Source organism: Halichoerus grypus, chromosome 11 (assembly GCF_964656455.1).
Source record: "Halichoerus grypus chromosome 11, mHalGry1.hap1.1, whole genome shotgun sequence".
NCBI lineage: Eukaryota > Metazoa > Chordata > Mammalia > Carnivora > Phocidae > Halichoerus > Halichoerus grypus.
Window position 1 is genome coordinate 11,674,387 of NC_135722.1, and position 22,714 is coordinate 11,697,100.

The window sequence follows — 22,714 nt, forward strand, 5'->3', positions numbered from 1 at the left end:
CGGCCGGGATTGCTTGTGGGCTGGGCGGGCCCTCGAATTTCTACATGGCAGAACTTGGGGTCACCGAGCGCTTAAAAGGGGGCGCGGAAGGGGAGGGTTTAGGGCTCGCTGGAAGCTCCATTTGCATATTCAGGACACTGATATTACTTGCATGGACATTTATTGCAGGGGGATCTTACGAGGATGGTGGGGAGTAAAGCGCCCCCTCCACAACCACCTCCCGGTGACACACTGCACGGAGTTGCGGACTGGGTGGGTCCCGGTGGGCTCTCGAGGCGGGAGATCCCAGGGCAGGGAGGGGAGGTGGGCGCAGGCGGGGCAGGGGCGCCGGCTCACCCGTGTCCTGGCGGAACTGGTTCATGGACTGCAGGTCGATGATGTAGGGCGCGAGACGGCTGTCCACCTGGCCCAGCACCACGCTGCCCCCGGCGCGGGGACCGGCGCGGACCACCGCCTCAATGTGGTGGCTCACGGCCGGGCTGTAGGGACGCCAGCGGCCGTGCTCGTTCAGCCATTCCCAGACCACCACGGCCGAGGCCAGGAGCATGGCGAGCCCCGGGCTGCGGCGGCGGCGGCGGCGGCGGCGGCGGCGGCGGCAGCGCTGCGCTGCCTGCCTCCCGGGCCCCGCGCGCCGGTCCTCCTCCGCTTCCTCCTGCGCCGCCGCCCGCGGGCCTCGGCCGCGCCCCCCGCGCCGCGCCCCGCCGCCCCCGGCAGCCTCAGCTCCGGCCCATGGGCCGCTCCCCAGCCGCGCATCCACCGGGGCCCGGACACCCGGGCCGCCCGGCTCCGACCGCGCGCCGCCGCCGGGGTCCGCCGCTGCCGCCGCTGCTGCCGCTGCTCCGTGGGGTCCAGCGGCTTCATGCAAATGCCCGGCTCTCCGCAGGCAGGCCCCCGCCTTGCAAAGCCCGGGCGGGCGCGCGGCCGGAGCGCGGGCGGCCGGAGCCGGGCGGACGGCGAGGCGAGCCCCGAGCCCTCGCACCAGTTGCGCCGCGGGCTCTGCAGACGCCGGGGTGGGATCTCGCCGCGCGCTCGCGCTCGGAAAGGCACGCCGGGCTCCCCTCCCCGCCCGCCCCTCCCTGCCCACCCAGTGGCCGCGCGGACGCTGTCGCCGCCTCGGCGAGAGCTCCCCCTCCCTGCGGCTCTGCTCAGTCGCCTCCAGAATGAAGCGCCCCTCCCGAGCTGGGCGCTAAGGCAAAGCCGCGCCTGCGGGGGTTTCCCCCGTCCCCAGGCGCCCAAAAGCGACAGGCCATGACGCGGCCCCGGGACCGCAGCTGTCGCCCGCCACCGCTTTGCAGCCTCCCTCCCAGAAATGGAATTTTCTTCCTTTCTTTTTTTAATTCAGCATGATCGGTGTCCGCGGGGCCAGGTCTCCGGCTCGCGCACGCACTCACACTCACACTCTCGTACACACGCGCCCGCACCCCCACGCCCTCCTTGCTCGGGCTCCGATTACCTCATCTTCGCTCGCACATCCTTAGCTGTCCGTCAAGGAGGCGGAGCCACGCCCCTGACCGCCGGGGGCCGGTGCCCCGGAGCTCGCACGCCCCCTGCTGGCCCGAGGCGACGCGTGCGGGCCACCGGCCACACACTATACGGCTCGACTCTAACCTTTGCTAGTGAGACCCAGGGCAAAGGGATTAAGCAATTTGGTGGCTGATGGGTCTGTGTCGTCCACGTGGAGCGCAAATGTGTTTTTCCTGGCCTGCTTCAAGACTACTATAGTCCAGAAGATACAGGCTAACCCGATTTATTCTGCAGGGTTTCTAGGAACGAAATAACACCAGGACAAACACAAGCTAGACTTGGTTATTTTCGCAGTCACTAGTTAGCACGGAAAATAATCTAGAAGGGCAGATTAACATCAGGATTTAGTGTTAATTTTGCCAGCGAACACAGACTTCGTTTTATTGAGGTTGCAACGACACACATGAATTCATATGATGAAGATGATGCACGATAGGATATAGAAAAATAAAAACAGTATATGTGTTAGGGACTGGGGTCTCTTTGAAATAATCGTTTTCTCTCATAATATCATAAACTTTTTTGTTGTGAAAGATTTGCTTTCCCACAGCCATCCTTTCTTCTGTCGTTAGTATTACGTCTATCTTCTTCATCCCTCTGACCTTGCCTTCCCCCTCACGGGGTTCTAAACACAAAGCAAAAGAAAAATATCAGAAATATTCTTCTTCCAGCCTCCAAAAAGCACTAGGATCGAGGCTACCTCGGAGCTTTGTTCCTAATGGTGCCCTTGCCCAATAGTCTCCCTAGCATGACTTCTAAAGATTCCAGTTAGTTTCTCCCAAAGGCCAGCCTCCCAACCCGATTCAATCAATACCTTCATTAAAACATCAAATTTCAGGGTTTGAAGGACAAAGGGGAAAGGAATAAAGGAGATCTCAATTTATCCTACCAAGAGCCATTATTATTCTTATTTTTCAAATAATGAGACTTAGGGAATTTAAACAATTTGCTCTAGGTTACATATTTAGCCAGAGGCGAAATTGGTATTCAAAACTTGGTTGGGCTCCTCCCCACCCCAAAAAAAAAAAAAAAAAAAATGCCTATTCCATCCATGACAAGGAGGTGGTGCGGTAAGAAACAAGTTATGTGGCAATGTGAAAGAGCCTCCATGTGAAACAAGGGAAGGCAGAACATGAGGAAAAGGTATTTTGCAACAACAAAAGTCGAAGTAAAGAAAAGGTAATCTAAAGCTTTATTGAGCTATTTTTATTTCCAGTCGTAAGACCAAGAGTATGAAGACTCTGGAAGATTTCTTGTGGTCTGGGTAAGTATAGACCCAGAACTGTCAGTATTGCTTTAAGGAATGCTGGAAGTTCCAGGGAGAAAACAGAGTCTGACCAGCTCAAGCAGAAATTCTCAAGCGGAAAACGCCTAAACCAGATTAGAGGGCTATGAAAAAATGTTAGACCGGCCATTTGAAAGATGAATAGGAAGTAGGAAGAAACTGGCTCTTACCTATGTCCAGCTTGATTCTGTGTCTGGTCTTCTTGTATCTGCCATGCAAAAGATGGCAGTGTATTACAACAGAACAAAAATGCCTAATGACACAAGAGAGGGTTTGTATATATACAAACTGATTCATTTGTAAGAAGAAGTGAATATATAGATGACTTGACATTAGTCATTAATTATAGTTATAGGATATGTGTATTTTTGATAAGCTATGATGAGTTGTAATTTATAACAACCCACTTGGCAATCATAATTTATAATTATATGTCAACAATAATAGTGATGTATTCATTTATACATTTCTCAGATCTCCCAAGACAATCTAATTTCAAATAACCCATACCATAAACCCCTGAAAACCTCAGACATTTTATTTTAGTATCCAAACTATGTCTCCCTAATTGCCTCCTGTTTCCAAGTGGTATACTAATCTTTAACCAAGTGAGGTGCCCAATTTGTAATTTGGAATACGGCAGCTATAATAAAACCTCACTAAGTGAGACTGATTGGAATGAAGCCAGTCTGAATTGTTTAAAGGTATAATCTGATGATACTCCAAAAGGTGCCATCATAACTTAACACTAAGTTTCAATGAAAAGGGCATTCTCTTTTTCTGTGGAATGTTCATTTTTTCCAGTTACCTATTGCTCTTATCAACTACCCTAAAATTAGTGGCTGAAAACAGCAACAAGCATTTATTTTGCACATGAATCTGCAATTTGGTGAGGGCTTAATGAGGACAGCTAGTCTCTGCTCCACATGTAGCTCAAGGCAGCTTGAGGGATGGCTGGGGGCTGGAATCATGTGCAGGCTTGCTCATTCACATCTAGTGCCGGATGCTGGCTGTCATCTGGGAATTCAGCTACGGCTATCCGCCCAACCACCTACACATGCCCTATGTTGCCGATTGGCTTCTTCATAGCATAGAGGTTGGGTTCCAAATGAGTATGACCCAACAGAAAGAGCCAGACAGAAGTTGCATTGCCTTCTCTTTAAGTTTTTTATTTTTAAATAATTGTAGATTCACAGGTAGTTGTAAGAATTCAGACAGCTCCCATGTACCTTTTTCCCTCATATTACCCAACGGTAACATATTACAAACCTATACTTAAAAAAGTATCGTACACGTGATGCCTGGCTGACTCAGTCGGTAGAGTGTTTGACTTGATCTCAGGGTTTTAAGTTTGAGCCCCACGTTGGGAATAGAGATTACTTAAAAATAATATCTTTAAAAAAAGTATTATACCATATCACTACTAATATTGACACAGTCAAGATACAGAATAGTTATAATTCTGCTCCCTTATTGATACAATATCATTGTATCATATATTACACAATGTATACAAAATATAGACTTGGTAAACAAGTGTATACAATACACATTTCTATTACCACAAGGCTCCACTATGTGGCCCTTTTATAACTACAACCAATCTTCCCCCTACCATGCTGTCCTTAACCCCTAGCAATCACTAATATATTACCAAATCTATAATTTTGTCATTTCAGGAATGTTATGTAAATGGAATCACAGACTACGTAAACTTTGGGGACTAGTTTGTCCCACTCAGCATAATTCTCTAAAGATTCATCCAGATTGTTGTGTATATCAAGGGTTTGTTCCTTTTTATTGCTAAATAGTATTCCATAAAACAAATGTACCATATTGCTCACCCACTGCAGACATACAGTTGTTTCTAGTTTGGGCTATTATGAATAAAGCTGCTATGAACATTCATATACCAGTTTTTGCATGAACATAAAGTTTCCATTTCTTTGTGATAAAATGCTCAGGAGTACAATTGCAAAGTCATATGCTTAGTTTTTTTTGGCATCTATATATCCTTTTTAATGAAATGTTTGTTCATGTCTTTTGCCACTAATTTTTGTTAGTGTTGAAACTTGAGAGTTCTTTGTATATCTAGTTAATAACCCTCTGGTGGATATGTGGTTTGTAAATATTTTCTCTCAATCTGTAGCTTGCCTTTCCACCCTTTTTGTGGGGTCTTTCACAAAGCAAACATTTTTAATTTTGATGAAGTCCAACTTACCAAACTTTCCTTCTATGGTTTCTATTTTCTATGTCAATTCTAGGAATTTTTTGGCTAGTCCTAGGATTTGAGTATTTTCTCCTGGAAGGTTTTTTTTTTTTTAAGATTTTATTTATTTATTTGAGAGAGGGAGAGACAGGATGAGAGGGGAGAGTCAGAAGGAGAAGCAGACTCCCTGCTGAGCTCGGAGCCTAATGCAGGACTTGATCCTGGGACTCCGGGATCATGACCTGAGCCAAAGGCAGTCACTTAACCAACTGAGCCACCCAGGCGCCCCTCTCCTGGAAATTTTTATAGTTTTACAATTCGTGTTTAAAATCTATGATCCATTTTGAGTTAATTTTTGTATGAAAATGAAGTTTAGCTTGAATTTCTTATTTTTTCCCTCTTCCTTCCTTCCTCCCTTCCTCCTTTCTCATCCCTTCCTTTCTTCCCTTCCTTTTTCCCTCCCTTCCTCCCTTCCTTCCTTCCTTTTTTTTTGCCTATGGATGTTGAATTGTTTCAGCACCATTTGTTGAAAAGGCTATCCTCCCTTCTTTGAATTGCTTTTCTATCTTTCTCAAAAATCAGTTGGGCATATTTATGTGGCTCTGTTTCTGATTTCTCTGTTCTGTTCCATAGGTGTGTCTGTTTGTCTTTCCACAAGTGCCATAGTGTTGATGAATAAGCTGTATGATGTCTTGTTTTAAATTAAGTAGACTGGTTCCTCCCACTTCATTCTTCCCTTTCAAAATTGTTTTAGTTATTCCAGTTCTTTTGATTTCCATATAAATATTAGAATAATCTTGTCTATATGTGCAAAAATATGTGCTGGGATTTTTTAAGGAATTTCACCTGAAACCGTGTATCAATCTGGGGAGAACTGACATCATTTCACTATGCTGAGTTGTCAAACCCAGGAACACAATATGCTTCTCTAGTTAGATCTTTGATTTGTTTTGTTAGTGTTTTGTAGCTTTCAGCACACATGTGCAGTACGTGTTTTGTTAAACTTACGCCCAAGTATTTTGTTTTGGGGAGGAGTGCATGTAAGTGGCATTGTATTTTTCATTTTATTGTCCACATGTTTGTTGCTATGTAGAAATACAATGGATTTTTGTATGTTTACCTGGTATCTTGTGACTTTTCATGAGTCCAAGTGTAGGTCTACGAGTTTTTTTGCAGATTCCTTGGAATTTTCCACATTGTCTGAAAATGGGACTGTTTTATTTCTTCCTTTCTGATCTTTATGCTTTTTGTTTCCCTTTCTTACCATATTATAATTCTTAGAATTTCCAGTGCTATGTTGAATATGGTGGTGAGAATGGGCATTCTTGCGCCTTGTTCCTGATCGTAGGTAGATAGCATTTAGTCTTTCATTGTTAAATATGATATCAGTTGTACTTGTTTATTTGTTTGTTTGTTTCCTTTTTTTTTTCAAGAGAGGGAGGTGGAAGGGGCAGAGGAAGGTGGAAGGGGCAGAGGGAGAGAGAGACTCTTAGGCAGACTCCATGCCCAGTGCGGAGCCCAAGGGGGGGCTCGATCTCACGACCATAATATCACAAACTGAGCCAAAATCAAGCATGAATCCCTTGCTTAACCAACTGAGCCACCCAGGTGCCCCAGTAGTTGTTTATTTCAAATGTTCTTTATCAAGTTCTCCTCTATTCCTATTTTTCTGAGAGTTTTTTGTCACAAATATTTATTGAGTTTTATCAGATCTTTTTTCGGCATCGATTGACAGGTTCATGTGATTTTTCTTCCTTAGTCTGTTAATATGGTAGATTGCATTAATTGGTTTTCAAATATTGAACCAGATTTATATCCTTGAAATAAACTCCACTTAGTCATGGTAAGTAATGCTTTTAATATATTGCTGGATTCTAACTGTTAATATTTTGAGGCTTTGGGGGTATAAAATTATGGAAGATATTGGTTTGTAGTTCTCTCTCTCTCCCTCTCTACTATCTTTGTATGGTTTTGACATCAGGATAATAGTATAAAATGAAGCATTCTACCCTCTTTTACTTTCTGGAAAAGATTGTATAGTATTGATATTAATTCTTCTTTAGAAGTTTGGTAGAATTCTCTAGTTCATTAGTAATCTGTATTATGTTTTAAATTTCAAATTTCAATTGTTCATTGCTGACGTATAAGAAAGCAACTGACTTCCATATAGTAACTGTGTGTCTTGCAACCTTGTTATCATTGCTTATTAGCTCCAGGAGATTTTGTTGTTGATGATTCTTTGGGATTTTATACATAGTATATAGACAATCATGTCATCTGTGAATGAAGATAATTCTATTTCTTTTTTCCCAATTAGTATCACTTTTGTCTCTTTTTCTTGTCAAATTGCATTAGGTAGGACTTTCCGTATGATGCTGAAGAGGTGAGAGCAGACATCCTTGCCTTATTTCTGATCTTAGCAGGGAAGCATCAAGTTTCTCACCATGAATTATGTTAGCTGTAGGTTTTTGTAGATGTTCTTTATCAACCTGAGGAAGTTCCTCACTATTCCTAGTTTGCTGAGAGATTTTATAAATGGGCATTGGAATTTCTCAAATGCTTTTTTGAATCTATTGGTATGATCATATCATTTTTCTTCTTTACCCTGCTGATGTCATTACATCAATAATCAATTAATTTTTTCAGGTTGAACCAGCCTTGCGTGCCTCGAATAAATCTCACTCTTCTGCTGATTTTAATCTGTGTTTTTTCACTGTAATACACCATAACCATGAACATAACAGTTTTCTGACTTCTATGGATCTCTTATAAAACTACTGAACCTAAAGGTGGGGTCTTTGTGACCTCCTGAACTTCTGCCCTGTCACAGTTTTGGCCAACAGGGAGCTCGGAAGCTAACATGGCCAGTTAGAGATGCCCCACATTTGCCCTCTGCCATGGAATTTAACATATTCACAGGTTCCTGGAACTGGGATGTGGCTGTTTTTGTAGAGATGCTCTCCACATTGCCCATGCAACTCGCTTGTGATCTTTTGTCCTGCTCATACGTCCCGGGTGTACCACTTTCATCTTCCAAGAGACAGCTTTTGGCCACACCTGACATTATGACTTGGGAAATCTGAAGGAACTCACCACATAATGGACAATTCTGGATGCGTGGTCACTTGATGTCTCAAGATCAGGTGTTCCACCCTTAACAGGGCCCAGTAGCACACCAGGAGTCGCTATGCAAAAGGCATACAATTCTCCACTGCAAACGACATGATCTTGCTGCAAAACCCCAGGAGTCTGTACTGTGATTCTCCCACTTAGGTTCGCCATGAACTCCACATGGTATCTCTGCCCTCACCTGACATTTGTAATATCATAGGCTCAGCTAGGCGGCACCATCCAAGTAACAGCACTGTTTCTGCTTTTTCACCATAGCCAAGGTCTGCAGAAACTTTTTCTAATCTGAGCTTCATGTAGAGCCAGCAGCCTATTCTGTCACCCTTGTAAATGGGCTAAAGCGGTATGCGCAGGCGTGGAATACGCTACCTTCAGAAACCAAAGAGGCAGTGTACCTCCTTCATAGTGAGGTACATAAGATTCAGTAATTTATCTCTTGCTTTGGATGAGATGTCCTGGCACACCCCTGATTTAGTGCGCTGCTGATTCTTCATAGAGTCGATCTCCTATCATTTGAAATGTGTGTCTACCATGACCTCTGATGTACTGGCTACTTCTTGCTCATCTGGCCTGATTAGCATGATGTCATTGACAGAGTGGATTGATGTGATGGTCTGCAGGAAGTACAAATAGTCCAGACTTTTTCTATCTGTATTGTATCAAAAGAAGAAAGTGTTAATATAGTCTTGGGCAAAACTAAAAAAATATATACTATCGTCTGTTCCACTGAGCTGCTTGTGATCCTCTTTTCTGATAGTGACAGAAAAGAACACATTAATCCGGTCAATGGCCACATACAGTGTACCTGGGGCAGTGCTAATTTGCTCTGGCAAAAATACCACACTGTGATATCACAATGTGGCACACTGGCCTACCACTTGGTTTGACTCTGCGGAAGTCAACGGCTGCTCTTCAGACTTACTGGTTTTCTGCAGGGGTCAACTAATAAATTATATGCATATATGACAGAGACCACTTTTCCTATATTCTTCAGATCCTTAAGGATTGCACTAATTTATATTCATGCCCTCCCCTGCTTAAGGCAATGAAAAGTGGGGGCGGAGTTCTCTAAAGGCTTATATAGTGTTGACGAGATAAAAACGACCTCAGGATTTGAAAAGGGACATGGCAATAGGAAACATCCCTAGCTCTCAGGTGGGACTAACTTCTGGAAATGGAGCAGACCACAGGTCGACAGAGCTGTCTGTGACTCAGTCTCAAGTCAGTTTTTTCCCTGACTGAATGAAGGTGATCTGATTGTATTCTATCAGAAGACAGGGAATCTCCCTCCCTGGAGGAAAACAACAAAATCCAGGTGTTGATGCAGGTGATAAAGCAATTGCCACCTTTTCATGTAAAATGCAAGAATGATGCCAGAGCCAGGCTGGCTGAGCTCCTGAATGTACATACCGTTTGTATTTGACTACCAAGGCCTTTGGATCCTTCGTTTGTCGTAAGTGAGTCCGAGTCGAACTGCCCTAGAAGGGACATGCCAGGTGGAAGAGACCTCCTCAGGTCCGGAGGTCAGTTTCAACAGAGCTTAGCAACAGGTCAAGGGCGGCCTCTGTTTAGAAGGGGTGCGCTAGTTGCTGCATCCAGCAGGTGGCGACGTTGTACCAGGAAATGGCCTCTCTCAGCGCCCCAGCGGCCTTTCCGTCCTTAACCAAAACTGGGATTTTCCCTTCTTCTTCGGACATTCTGTGTTTGGAGATTTGGCTGTAAGTTTGGGTCCTCCCTCCTGTATTTACACAAGTGTATATGGCCTTTGGTCCCCCTTGGGGACAGGGTGATCTCAGCTTCATCTCTAATTGTCTTTCTCCAAAAGCAGCTGAGGTTTTGGTAGAGAGGAAGGAGGGCAACAGGGGTGAGGAGGGAGAGGAAAGTCACTACATGCTTTTATTTTTGGTTTTGAGTAGCTGGTGGTGGATTGGGGTCGACCAAATGAACTTTTAATGTTTTAGTTGTCCCAACGTAGTTGCAGTGAGCACCGTGGACAGAGTCCAGAGGTTTGGTGGAGGCCAGGAAGGGACCGGAGAGAACTGGAGGCTTGGTAAACAAGTGACAAAATGGTTCTTGCTGAATGAGACGTCAGGGAGAGGTGAATCCAAAGGAGACACTGGCTCTGCAATGGGCTACAGCCTGGAGGGAAACTGATCTGCTCACTCGGTGGTCTTCTTTTTCCTCCTTCCTTTGGACCATCACCCCTACTGTCCCATCCAGGGCTTTTCAGATCTGCACATCTTCCTTTTCTTCTTCTCCCTGCCCCCCCCCCCCAAAAGCTTTCTTTCTAGGATGTGTTAAACCTCTCTCTCCTTTCCCTGGTAAGGACCCCAGTCATTGGATTTAGGGCCCACCCTAAATCCAGGACTGTCTCACCTAGAGATCCTCAACTTAACTCAACATCTGCAGACACTATTTCCAAAAAAAGTCACATCCATATTCACAGGTACTAGTGGTTAGGACTTGGACATATCTTTTTGGAAAACACAGTTCAAGCCCCTACAATCTCTAACATTTACCTAAATATCAATATATTTCTTCCCATAAAAGAGTCCTAGTTAATATTTCCCCAGGTTTCTGGTCTCTTCTCTCACTTTCAGAAGGTCAGAGCCAAAAGTCCTATAAAGATAATTCAGTGGCTTTATTCTCCTGACAGACTCCAGACTCATACTGTAAGTATGTACACAGCCAAGACAGCCCAAATTTCATGAATAAATCCCATAATCCCCTAAAGAATACCAGGCATTCCAACACTATTAGTAGGCCTACAATCCCCCCCCCCCCAAAACAAAACAAAACAAAAAAAAACCTGACACCACAAAATGCTAGTGAGGATGTGAGGCAAAGGGAACTCGCATTCACTGCTGCTGGAAAGGCAAAATGGTAGGGCCACGCTGGAAGATGGTTTGGCAGATCCTTACAGAGTTAAACACAATCTTACCAGACAGTCCAGTAATCACACCCTGAGGTATTTACCCAATTGAGTTGAGAACTTAGGTTCACACAAACATTTGTACGCAAATGCTTACAGCAGCTTTATTCATAATCACCAAACACTGAAGCAACTAAGATATCTTCCAAAAGGTAAATGAATGTACAAACTGTGGTAAATCCATACAAGAGAATATTATTCAGTGGCAAAAATCAATGAGCTCTCAAGCCACAAAAAGATGCAGAGCAACCTTCGTTGAATATTGCTAAGTGAAAGAAGTCAAGCTGAAAAGGCTCCATACTGTACAATTCCACTCCGGTAATATTCTGGAAAAAGGCAAAACTATAAAGACAGTAAAATGGATCCGTGGTCCCCAGGGGTGCAGGGGAGAGGGAGGGAGAAGCAGGTGAAGCACAGGGGACTTTGAGGCTGGTGAAGCAATTCTGTACAATATTGTAATGGTAGAGATCTGACATTATTGCACTTGTTAAGACCCACAGAACTCATAGCATGGACAGTGAACCTTGATATATGCAAATTTAAAAAGATTTATTCATTTATTTATTTTTAGAGACAGACAGCATGAGCAGGGGGAGGGGCAGAGGGAGAAGGAGAGAATCCTCAAGGAGACTCTGCACTAAGCGTGAAGCGTGATGCAGCGCTCGATCCCGAGACCCTGAGACCACGACCTGCTCCAAAATCAAGAGTTGGTTGCTTAGCCGACTGAGCCACCCAGGTGTCCCAATATATGCAAATTTTAAATGTCACTTAGGTTGAGAGGTGAAAGGAAAGAGTGGAGACTGTGACAAGAGAAACTAACTGCACTGCAAATGTACAAAACACCTCACTGAAGGGCATGGAACGACAAGTACTGACCCCAGTCCCTTTGGGAGTGAGTCTGTAAGACTAGAGGCAAAAGAGATGGTACACACACACACCCCCGTAGCTGGCCATGTTATTTCCCGTCCCAGTACAGGTGAACAATTCTGACGCCGCCTTGCATGAATACCGAATTAAACAATTAAGGGGGTGGGGGATGGTCGGAGCCAAGTTTCTCACTGTTGGACTGGGAGTTCACAGATGAGCAAGGGAGGAGGCGAAAATGACCCATGTGGGACTGGACTACAGTGGGAGACATCAGTAAAAACGGGTTCAACTTAATTATACATCCAGACAGTTACACGTAGGAATGTTTGTAGATATATGTATATGCAGTGGCCCTCCCCCTTATCTGCGGGGTATACGTTCCAAGACCCCTAGGGGATGTCTGAAACCTATATATACTCTGTTTTTTCCTCTACACACATACTTATGAAGAGGTTTAATGTTTAAATGAGGCACAGTGAGAGATTAGCAATACCTAATAATAAGATAGAACTCTCTCCCTCTCTCAAAATACCTTATTGTACTGCACTCATCCTTCTTGTTATGATGATGTGAGGCGGTAAATTGCCCACCTGATGGGATGAAGTGAGCTGGATGACATAGGCACTGTGACCCAGCATTAGGCTACCACTGACCTGGCAATAAGTCAGAAGGAAGATCATCTGACCACAGGAAACTGAAGGCCCAGAAAACAAAATCAAGAATAAGCTGGGAAGGATGACTGTACCTAAGTTAATATATACACACATATTTCTTTTCTCCGGCTGCTGAGTGAGCATAAAAGAAATAACACCCAATAGCAACAAGCATACCTAGTGCCCAGATCTTGGTTTCTAATACTGTTCTCCATGAAAAGTAACCATGGCTCCTTGGAGAAATGGCTGATTCTAGGGCTGGGGCAGGAAATATACAAGCGGAGCCTGGGGCATCTTGTAGGAGCACAACATAAGAAAGTGCTCAAAAAAACCAGGAAACAAACAACACACCAATGAGGATACGTCAAAGGGATATGTACCCTTGATATGATGTGGTGAAAAGGCACTTTGCCCCTCCAGTCTCCAAACCCCACAACCCCAGTCTAATCATCAAACAAATTCCAACAGAAGGACATCCCACAAAATACCTGACCGGTACTCTTCTTAACTGTCAAGGTCACTAGTCAAAGTCTGAGAACAGGCAAGAGAAGCCTAAGGAGACATACAACTAAATGTAATGCGCTATGCTGCTTGCGATCCTAGAACGAAAAAGGTAAAAACTAAGGGCATTAAGATCACAGTGATATGATCTTTAAGACATTCTCTTTGCCCTAATAGCCTGATAAATATAGGAAGAGTGGTATTACCCTCTGAATTTCAGAACACATATATCCTGGGTTTTAGTAATATGAAGATTTGGGAAATTCTAAAGATTTTGTGTGAGATTATTTCTAACCAAGCATTTAGTTCCTCAATTAAGATTAACTGCAGCCCTAAATTGTGCTACTGGTTGACCCACACATTTTCTAAGCACTTGCTTTCCATCTTCCAGACACCGCAGATAAAGAGATGAACAAGTGTTAGATCCTGCCTTCAAGCACTTGAACTTAGGGGAAGACACAGAAGATAGGGAAAACACACACACAACGGTGACACCAGTGTTAAGTGTCACAATCCCATCATTCTTCCCATTGCTCGACTTTAAAAACAGGTTAACAGCCCACTTGTTAGGATTATAGTCTTCATGTGTTTAGAGAAGTGGTGCATAGGAAGTGCTCTATAACAGTAATTTTTCATAACAGAAGTAACCATTTTGGAATTTAGGAAATGATCACCATTGCCTATGGAATAACAACTCCACTGAAGTGAGGAAATAAACTGAATTCTCACCATCCTCAATCCTCATCACTCACCATTTCCACATCCTGCTGATTTATACAGTCTTCTGCATTTGACTGATTTATACATTCTTCTGTAAACCACCGTCCATGGTTTTGCTTCATATGAAGGAGGATGGATTCCATAGTACACCCAAACTCAACGACGTGAGATAACCCAACTTGGTACATATAAGCGAAGCCAGCCGTATGCATGGCTACCAGGGAACCTTTTGCATCGAACACTGGGGAGCCGGAAGCCCCGAAGTAAAAAGAGGTGTCATAGGTAATCACATCAGGATCATGAGCGATGTCCTGGAAGCTTCTTTGAGTGTACATATGGATATACTGCATACCATCACAGCTACCCTCTCCCTCTCTAGCCTGAGGATGTTCCTGAAATTTCCCTACTCGCTGCTCCAGAGGAATCACAGTGCAAGCATCACTAGACTTTGCCTCTCCATACGGGTGGCCAATGATGTATATCAGCCCACTAAGTGGTGCAGGGGCAATTCTGTGATAGAGTCCCAAAGGTACCTGTTGTCCATTTGCCTTCAGTTGCAGAATGGCATAATCGAGAGTTGCATCAGATACCTTAAACCAAGGCTCAACGAAAAAGCAGTTCTCTTCTTTCTCGGGGGGCCCTTCATAACTAAACGTCACCCTTACGCACTGACCAATTATGTCTGCCCACTTACTTGGGTCTATTCCTTTTCCCACAATATCATTTACTATGTGCCGACAAGTTAAAATGAACAGCCTATTAAAAACAAAGCAGGTGGCAGAACCCCTATTTCCATTGTTGTCCCATGACAGGTACCCAACTGAGTCACTGAGATGAGAAAGAAGTTTGTGCATTTTTACCGGGGTAGAGTTTTTTGTCAGTTTCCCAAACTTTACTTCATGCAATTTAAATAACGAAGCTTTGTTGTTTTTATTTCCCAATTTCTTCTTGAAGTTGTCTCTGATTTTTTCACTTTCTCTCTTCAAACTGGGGTACTGAGCTACAATTTCTTCTCTCAACACACAGGTGTTTCTTTCCTCTGACTCCAAATTCTGAGCAGCTCCGGCTCCAGGGCCCGTGCTTTTCTCAACTTCCACCTCAAAGAGCTCGCCTTCCAGGTTGTCAACAGTCTGTGCGCTTTCTAGAATGGAGTCCAGGTTTTTGATGAGTCTCCAGTCCTCCTTCTCCAGAAAGGAGAGAAACCTTCCGTCCTTGCACACAGCGTCCCTGATGGTTTCTCCTTTGAAAGCGTAGACGCAGAGTTTGCACCCTTCTTTGTGAAGATGCCCGCGCTTAACTATCCTCTTCTTTCTCTTCCCAATTGCATGAATATAAAATTTGACACAGCCAGGGGACACCTTGTCATGCCGGCCACATACCTGGCTCCCTTCTTTCTGCCTACTTCTACTCTGGGCAAATGTGATTAGCACGTGGCAGCTTTCAGGAAAGCAACTGAGGGGCATTCCAAGATTGATGTAGCCTTCAATTCCTTCCGTGCCAAGCACCAGCATTTCTTTGCCCTGCTGAGTTTTGAGTTCCTTCTTGACAGCCTCTAGAGTGTTGAGTGCTGCGTATAAGCTCTCCCCTTCACTATGTGTGAGCACGTGTTTCCTGTGGTTCACAGCCAAGGTGACGTAAATTGTCTTGTTTGGGGGCATGGTCTGGTCTTTGGGTCCTTGAGCCTTGGTGTTAGTTATATCTTTTGGACCTTTTTTAGAGCCCATCTTCATTTGAGGAACACTGGAATTATTCTCTTGGTTTTTATTGACCTAAAAATAAATGTTAAATGCTTTAAAACCCTGAATACAACCTTACACAAGGAGGATTCATCAAATAGCAGAAATTCCCTGAAAAATTAAGAGCATTTGATTTCTATGCCCGAATGAGACATTTTTCCCAAGTCACATTCATCATGGCATTGGTGTGGACAGATACAAGTTCATATAGTGGCAAGATCACTTGCTGGCCATGGAAATAACAAGGCAGGCTGGTTGTAAAGATTCAGTGTACCGTCACGGGTGACAATACCTAGCATGATGACTGGCACATTAACAGATTAACTTTTGTTTCCCTTCTTTGTGATGGTGTTAATATTCTGGATCAAAAAAAAAAAAAAAAAAAAGGAACATAAGGTAATATAAGTTTACTCTGGGCACAATATAACAAACTGTCAAAGAGCATCTCTTCAGCCCAGTGTTGTCAGAAACATCCTTGTTGGAACACTGTAATGGATTTCCAACTATTCAGAAGATTCTAGAGCAGATACAGACATTTTCAAATAAGGGAACCAGGTAGCACATGGTTATTAGCTGGCTTTGTCACGAAGTAGGACAAAGAGAAGCATAACTAGGCTTTTCTTGCCTTCCCTAGATACTTGGATATTCTAGTTACAACCAGAAAAAAGAAAACAAATGAAAGCTTTTACGTTGCATCCTCAAATTCTCAAAATTCTCAGCCTTCTTCTTGATAAATGCAAGGAGCATTTCAGACTCAGGAAAGAATGTGAGGGCTTGATATGATAACAGAGCCCCTTTATTAGAAAAAGCCCTGACTTAATGTCAGTAAATAAAAGTGCAAGTCTTCCCTCGTCTGAGACAAGTCTGTCTCAAGCAAGAAGTCATTTCTCTCTCTGCATAAATAAATTGAGGATAATAAAATCCTCCCTCCCTGCCTAATAAGGTTATGATAAGGATGATTATTTTAGAATTTGTTTCATAAACTAGAAAGCATGGCACAAATGTAGGTTATTACTGTGATCAAACAGATTAGCCATATTTGGAATAGTATATATTTTCATGCCATGAAATAGTATTAATTTTTTTATTCTATAGTTGACTGTAATACATTATAGTAGATTTGTTGTTGTTGTTGTTCAGGAAGTGTTACAATAGCTTTTTACTGAAGGCTCTTTTGATGTGGCCAAGATTTGTATTAAAACTGTATTAAAACTAAAAAGTAGAATAAAATGGATGAGAAAGATTTTAACAATATCCTCAACCTACAAGAAGGTAATTTCTTGGCAGAAAGCACTATGACACCCAGGGCCAAGGAGAGCTATGTCTCATATTGGCATATTCCATAAATAGTATTTACAAACATACCTGAGAGAAATAGTGCTCAATTTTCATATTACTCTTCTCATCGAACGTGATCTGTGACCTGCGCTTCTTAGGGCTCATGATGGTTTGAAGATGAATGGACAGTTAGCCGAAACACTAATTTCAAAAAGGTTCAAGTTAGAGTGGCATTTTCATAGCTATGTTAATTGTAGAGGATAACACTGATGGGACCCCATACCCCACCCTTCCCCTTTGCCTCTAGCATCCCTCTCTTCAGAGATGTTAACTTAGCAAGTAGAGAGCTTATCCAACAACTACAATCACCTTGATGATAAAAGCTCCCTTTTATGGAGGGAGCCCGTGCCTGTCAGTACTATACTAAATACTTTACCGAAATTTTCTCCAATTGCCAATTCCCCTAGAAACTATGCGAAGCTGGTATATTTGCTTTTTGCAAATGAAGAAAATATAACTCAGAGAAGGTAGGTGACCCTCAAGGCCAGAGCCACGTGGCAGAGATGGAATTCAAATGCAGAAGGGTTTGTAGTATGAGAATTCAAAAGTGTGTTCTAGTTACAGGGATGTTAAAATCTGGCCCGCATTTAAGGTGGAGGTGGCACAGGGATGGTGTAATTACAGGGGATGGATGGGAAAAGAACCATAAAGACAAAATAATCTTGGAATGAGGGCACCTGGGTGGCTCAGTCGTTGGGCGTCTGCCTTCGGCTCAGGTCATGATCCCAGGGTCCTGGGATCGAGCCCCACATCGGGCTCCATGCTCAGTGGGAAGCCTGCTTCTCCCTCTCCCACTCCCTCTGCTTGTGTTCCCTCTCTCGCTGTCTCTCTCTCTGTCAAATAAATAAATAAAATCATTTAAAAAAAATAATCTTGAAATGAGAGTTTACCTGGGAAGATAGTCAGGAAGTTTAGTTGCTCCTTGGTTTTTTTTTGTTTGTTTGTTTGAAGGGATATTTTTCCTTCTATCTTTCCTCTGACGTCTCCCCAGAAGAGAATGAACAACGTAAATAAAACACTGAAATCCTCATTAGCAATAAATAGAACAAAAGCCATGGAGGGCAGCAGCTCTCTGTGTTCAGTATCCCAACATGTGCCACGATGCCTGGCATGTGGCGAGCTCTCAATAAAGACACATTTGTGGGGCGCCTGGGTGGCTCAGTCGGTTAAGAGCCTGCCTTCGGCTCAGGTTGGTCATGATCTCAGGGTCCTGGGATCAAGTCCCACATCAGGCTCCCTGCTCAGCAGGGAGTCTGCTTCTCCCTTTCCTGTTCCCCTTGCTTGTGCCCTCTCTCTTTTTCTCTCTCTCTGTCAAATAAATAAATAAAATCTTAAAAAAAAAAAGACACATTTGTAAAGATCCAATGAATGAATGGAGTATGCACATGAGATGCTATGACCTATCCTAAGTGCTTTTTTATAAATTACCTCATTTAATTCTTCCAACTCTGTGTGATAGGTATTATTAGTTCCATTTTACTAATAAAAAACTTGAGCATCCAGAGAGATTAAACTATTTACTCAAGGTCACAAAGCTCCAGAGAGTATACTTTTGATTATGAACATTTCCAAATAGGAACAACAACAAAAAAAGAGAATAGGATAATGAATTTCCATATGCCTATCACATAGAGTTAATGACTGTTTTTTTTTTGATAAATTTGCATCATCTTTTTATTTTCCTAGATTATTTTACACTTAGATACATCGTGACATTTTATCCCTAATTGTCTCTTTCCAGCTCTACAAATTAAGAACTTTTTCTTGCATAATCACAATACTATTTTATTTGGACGAAGAGCCAATTGAGGTGCACAAGTTGTCTTTAATTATTATGTCTCTTTCATTCTAGAAAAGGCCCTGATTTAGTAAAGAGAACAGAGAAGTTGTCTGCAGAACGTTCACCTCCCGGGCTGCTTTATCGTGTGGTTAACTTACGCTCTAGCGCATCTGTTTCTTGTCAAGTTCAAGTTCTCTAAAGACTATGACTATTCTCCGAACCATTTCACTATGGAGCAGGAGCAGTGGCTTCATTCTTTACCAGTAATGAGCTACCCAGGAAACTCTAGCATCTCTGAGCCGAACTTCCTGTTTGTAAAATGAGGCAATGACTCTAAGTGAGGTAAAGAATCTGAAGGTGCTGCAGCAAAGGGAGTTTTTGTAAGACCACCTGGGTTCCAGATTACCTTTTACTGGCTGCCTGACCTTGGGCATGTTAATTAACTGCTATCTCCTTGTCCACAGCTCTAAGATGGGAGGAGTGGTGGAATCTGATTCCCTTGTGAAGACTGAGAAATAGAATGCATGAAAAGCCTTTAGAACAGTGCCTGGCTCATAACAGGATGCACAGTAAATATTGCTACTGTTACTATTATCAATATCAATATACTTACCACAGGGATACTTTTTAGACAGCAGAGAACCTGGGGAAACAAAAACAGATACCTATCACTGGGCTGTGTTGGAAGATCCTTGAAGGCAAGAACTTAACTGTCCAACAATTAAGAGAATCTGGGGTTTCAGTGTGTCCGTTGATGATAACCCAAACTTAGGGACTGAGATAGAACCTAGGAGATTTAGGAGTGATTATCACATATGGACCAAAAAAGGAATATGAAGTGGACAGAAGGAAATGTGAATTTTGCACTACACTGGGATGAACTTGAGCATTCACAGTGGAAAGGGGCAAGAGATTAAGAAAACACCCCAACATTCCCCCCGCCAACATCATTTCCAGTATCCAGCGTGAACCATGTAATAGTAAATGTGAAGTGTCCTTAGCTAGGTATCCTACTCCAGCCCACTCTTGGAGCTGACCTAAAGGGCTTGCCTGAAGTCCTCCAGTAAGGAGATAAAGATAAACAGCCGGTCCTTGGTCCATTTCCTGCCCACCCAGAGGCTCTCCCTTGGAATTCCTCCCCCCCAACTCATCTCTCTGTTCCCCTCTTCCTCTGCCTCCCCAAGCTCTCTCTGCTTCTCCTCCTTCTAGCTCCTCCCCTTCCTTCCTCCCTCGCCTCCCCCTCCTCTGTCCCGCTCCTCCCCCTCCTCTCTGGAGCAAGTGCGCAGAGCTGAGCCAGACCGTAGGAGACGGATCGGGTCTCAGCCGACCTAGGCCTCCCGCAAGGCCGCCGCCCCGCTCCCCCCAGTACACGACGTGACGAGCAGCCGCCACGGAAATAAAAGCTGGGTCCTCCGGGCCCCGCGGGTGGGCGGCGCTGTCCCGCCCCGGCCAGCAGACCCCAGCCCTCCGCCCCAGCCCCGCAGGCTCACGCGCGCTCGCCCACCCCTCGCCGGCCGTCAGCACCCGGGGCTTGAATCCAGCGCCCAGCCGAGGCCGGTGCTTATGGGAGGCAGCCAGGGCCTCCGCGCCCTCGCCGGAAGCTGGCCTGGGAGGCGCGCCCCCCTAGCTCAGCGGGCCGAGCGGGCCGAGCGGGCGGGAGGCGGGGGCTGTGGTTCGAGGCGTCCCGCCGGTTGCGATCCGCTGCTCGGGGGGCTGCTGGGTTCCTTCCACTTTCTGACCTGCCCGGCTTCTAACAGCCTCAGCCTCCAAATCCACGCGCCTCTCCCCGCCGCCACCTCTGGGTCTTCGCTTCTTTGGACACCCGGGAAGCCGGCCTGGCTGTCGGGGGTCTCCAGAATAAAATATTAGCGTGTCTGTCTCTGTCCCTCCAGCCTGAAACAAAATCTTCCCAACGTCTTTCGTCCCCACGGCCGGTTTGAGAAACAGACATGGGAGTCTAGGCCTCTTCTCTTCCGTGTGAACTTTCCTGTCACACAAGGACAGCCGCAGCTGACACGGGCAGAGACCAATTGTTGTATTGCTAAGAAGGCGGATTTTCGTCAAATCTAGACCTTTTAAAGTTTTGGTCAGATAATCAAAAGGATTCCTTAAAAGGTTTCTTTACTCCCAAGGGCAAAATAAACTCAGCCCTTGGGGGAACGCAACAAAAAGAAGCTGGAGCTGAACCTCATCACACAAGATCCACTTTTCCCACCTTTGAGCTCAGAGAGAACCGGAGAGAAAGTTCAAGGGATCTCAGAGGCACACAGCAGCAGAAACTGACTAGGTGTTGTGAGGCCTCCGAGGTCAAATGCTGGCTCCCAGAAGTCTCAACAGAACCAACCCCCTGTTGATAAAACAAAGCTAAGCCCACTGCTTCTTTTTTTTTTTTTTTAAAGATTTATTTATTTATTTATTTGAGAGAGAGAGAATGAGAGAGCAAGCACATGAGAGGGGGGAGGGTCAGAGGGAGAAGCAGACTCCCTGCCGAGCAGGGAGCCCGATGCGGGACTCGATGCGGGACTCGATCCCGGGACTCCAGGATCATGACCTGAGCCGAAGGCAGTCGCTTAACCAACTGAGCCACCCAGGCGCCCAAGCCCACTGCTTCTTGAGGTTACGGGGAACAGAACTTTGGTAGTGTCTCAGAAAGGGGAGAGCAAGTTTGGGCTCTTTACTGAGATACTGACGTCTGGTTTAAGTCGGGTCTTTAATGTGGGGGATTAGTTAGGATAGGGTAAGCATTGGGTGACAGTTTAGGATTGGTGGATGACAGGCAAGGATTTTCAAGAAGGTTTGGGATGGAAACTGTACTTTGATGTTTTCAACTAAAGAGTGCTGGGGTCTTTGAGGAAGTTACTGGAGTAAACAATAAAGATATTTGCAACTTTCATGTCCCTGGGCAGAAGTTTCCTGGTATAGTAAATTCATGTTGATGAAAAGAGAAGATAAGTCCTATTAAAGTATTAATGTAGTTAGCAAGCTATGTGAATGTAGATGGCTTCAGTACTCTTAATGATGAACATGCTTGAGAACATAGTCACCATTTGTCACTTAGAGTACTGAGTATTTTATCTTGGGAAGAAGCTCACTCAGGAAAACACATTTGACATGATTTGTTTGCTATACACAGAATTCAGACACAGAGAGGCTGATCTTCTTAGGAAACATTTTAATAAAGTTAACGCTGGGTCTTCAAAGACACATCAGTTTTTAAAATTAGAACCTGCTCTCCCCTTGGGCACTGCAAAAGAGATACACATGCTTTCATTTTACTCTAAGTTTCCAGGGACAGACCTCAGTCCTTGCAGGAAACAACAGTATCCCGGTGTATGGGGTTTTTCTGCCCCCTCTCCCCAGCCTGAGGTTTTTCTCCTTCGTGACCCTGTCAATCAATAAATTTTCTCTAAACTCTTAAGTCAGCTCCAGAACCAAAGGGGTAACTCACCGAAGAGAATAGTTCGCCCCGGACCTAGCCTTCACTCGCCTTCACTCGCCTTCACTCGCCTTCACTCGCCTTCACTCGCCTTCGACTTTGGGGGCACCTTTGCCTCCAGCCAGGAAGTCCGCCTTCTGGGGAAGCTGTCTGTGCATCTGACCGAAGGCCGGAGAGATCCTGAGTCGCTTTGCTCTCATTGGATGGCTGCCCTCCTGCTGCGGAAGCCGATTGGTCGCGCCCTAGCCGCCAAGTACAGCGCGGGAAAGGCGGAGCTTGGACCCACGCGCTGCAAGGTGCACACAATCCCAGGCAGGAATCGGGGCTGCGGCAGTCCGCGCACTCTCCCTCCCTAAGCGTTCGCAGTCCCCGCGAGCAGGACCTGCCTCACTGTGCTGCTCACTGCCATCACTGCCTGCTTCATCTCCCTCCTTCCCCTAGTCCTGAATCCCCGAGACAGTCCCGGGGGAGGGGGGTGGAGCGAGAGGCGGGACACAGGACATGAGGCACTGAGGCCGCTCCTGGCCTGCGCGCAGGAACCCGCCGCGGAAGTGGGTGGGTGGAAACGCGGCTTCCGGATGCCAGGCTGTCCCCTCCTGCAGAT

General features: G+C 44.9%; 2 protein-coding genes and 1 long non-coding RNA gene across 7 annotated transcripts in view; 1 reads left to right on the forward strand and 2 right to left on the reverse strand.

Moving 5' to 3' along the window:
* DTX4 (deltex E3 ubiquitin ligase 4) overlaps nucleotides 1-1,038 on the reverse strand; it is a 36,466-nt gene extending 35,428 nt beyond the window's left edge. Inside the window, exon 1 of one of the 4 annotated variants that reach the window (XM_078057973.1) lies at nucleotides 337-1,038. In XM_078057973.1, coding sequence (XP_077914099.1) covers nucleotides 337-547 — 211 coding nt within the window. In that variant the 5' untranslated portion in view covers nucleotides 548-1,038. The remainder of the gene's footprint in view (nucleotides 1-336) is intronic. The other 3 variants (XM_078057971.1, XM_078057974.1, XM_078057972.1) reach the window with 3 other exon arrangements.
* Nucleotides 1,039-9,753: 8,715 nt separating this feature from the next.
* Nucleotides 9,754-20,689, forward strand: LOC118547222 (uncharacterized). Its single transcript, XR_004923011.2, has 4 exons — nucleotides 9,754-9,865; nucleotides 18,747-18,937; nucleotides 19,139-19,243; nucleotides 20,567-20,689. It is a non-coding gene; the product is annotated as an uncharacterized LOC118547222 (long non-coding RNA).
* FAM111A (FAM111 trypsin like peptidase A) lies at nucleotides 11,158-22,547 on the reverse strand. Of its 2 annotated transcripts, none has more exons than XM_036110574.2 (5): nucleotides 22,123-22,547; nucleotides 19,288-19,317; nucleotides 17,572-17,727; nucleotides 16,922-17,035; nucleotides 11,158-15,589 (listed from the first exon to the last, which is right to left on the reverse strand). In XM_036110574.2, exons 4-5 carry the CDS (start codon nucleotides 16,997-16,999, stop codon nucleotides 13,835-13,837), a joined length of 1,833 nt encoding a protein of 610 aa, XP_035966467.1. In that variant the 5' UTR covers nucleotides 17,000-17,035; nucleotides 17,572-17,727; nucleotides 19,288-19,317; nucleotides 22,123-22,547; the 3' UTR covers nucleotides 11,158-13,834. The 2 variants fall into 2 exon arrangements, with proteins under 2 accessions (XP_035966467.1, XP_035966463.1); XM_036110570.2 differs by lacking the exon at nucleotides 17,572-17,727 and adding an exon at nucleotides 17,785-17,877 and having other exon boundaries at nucleotides 22,123-22,544.
* Between the last annotated feature and the right edge of the window lie 167 nt (nucleotides 22,548-22,714).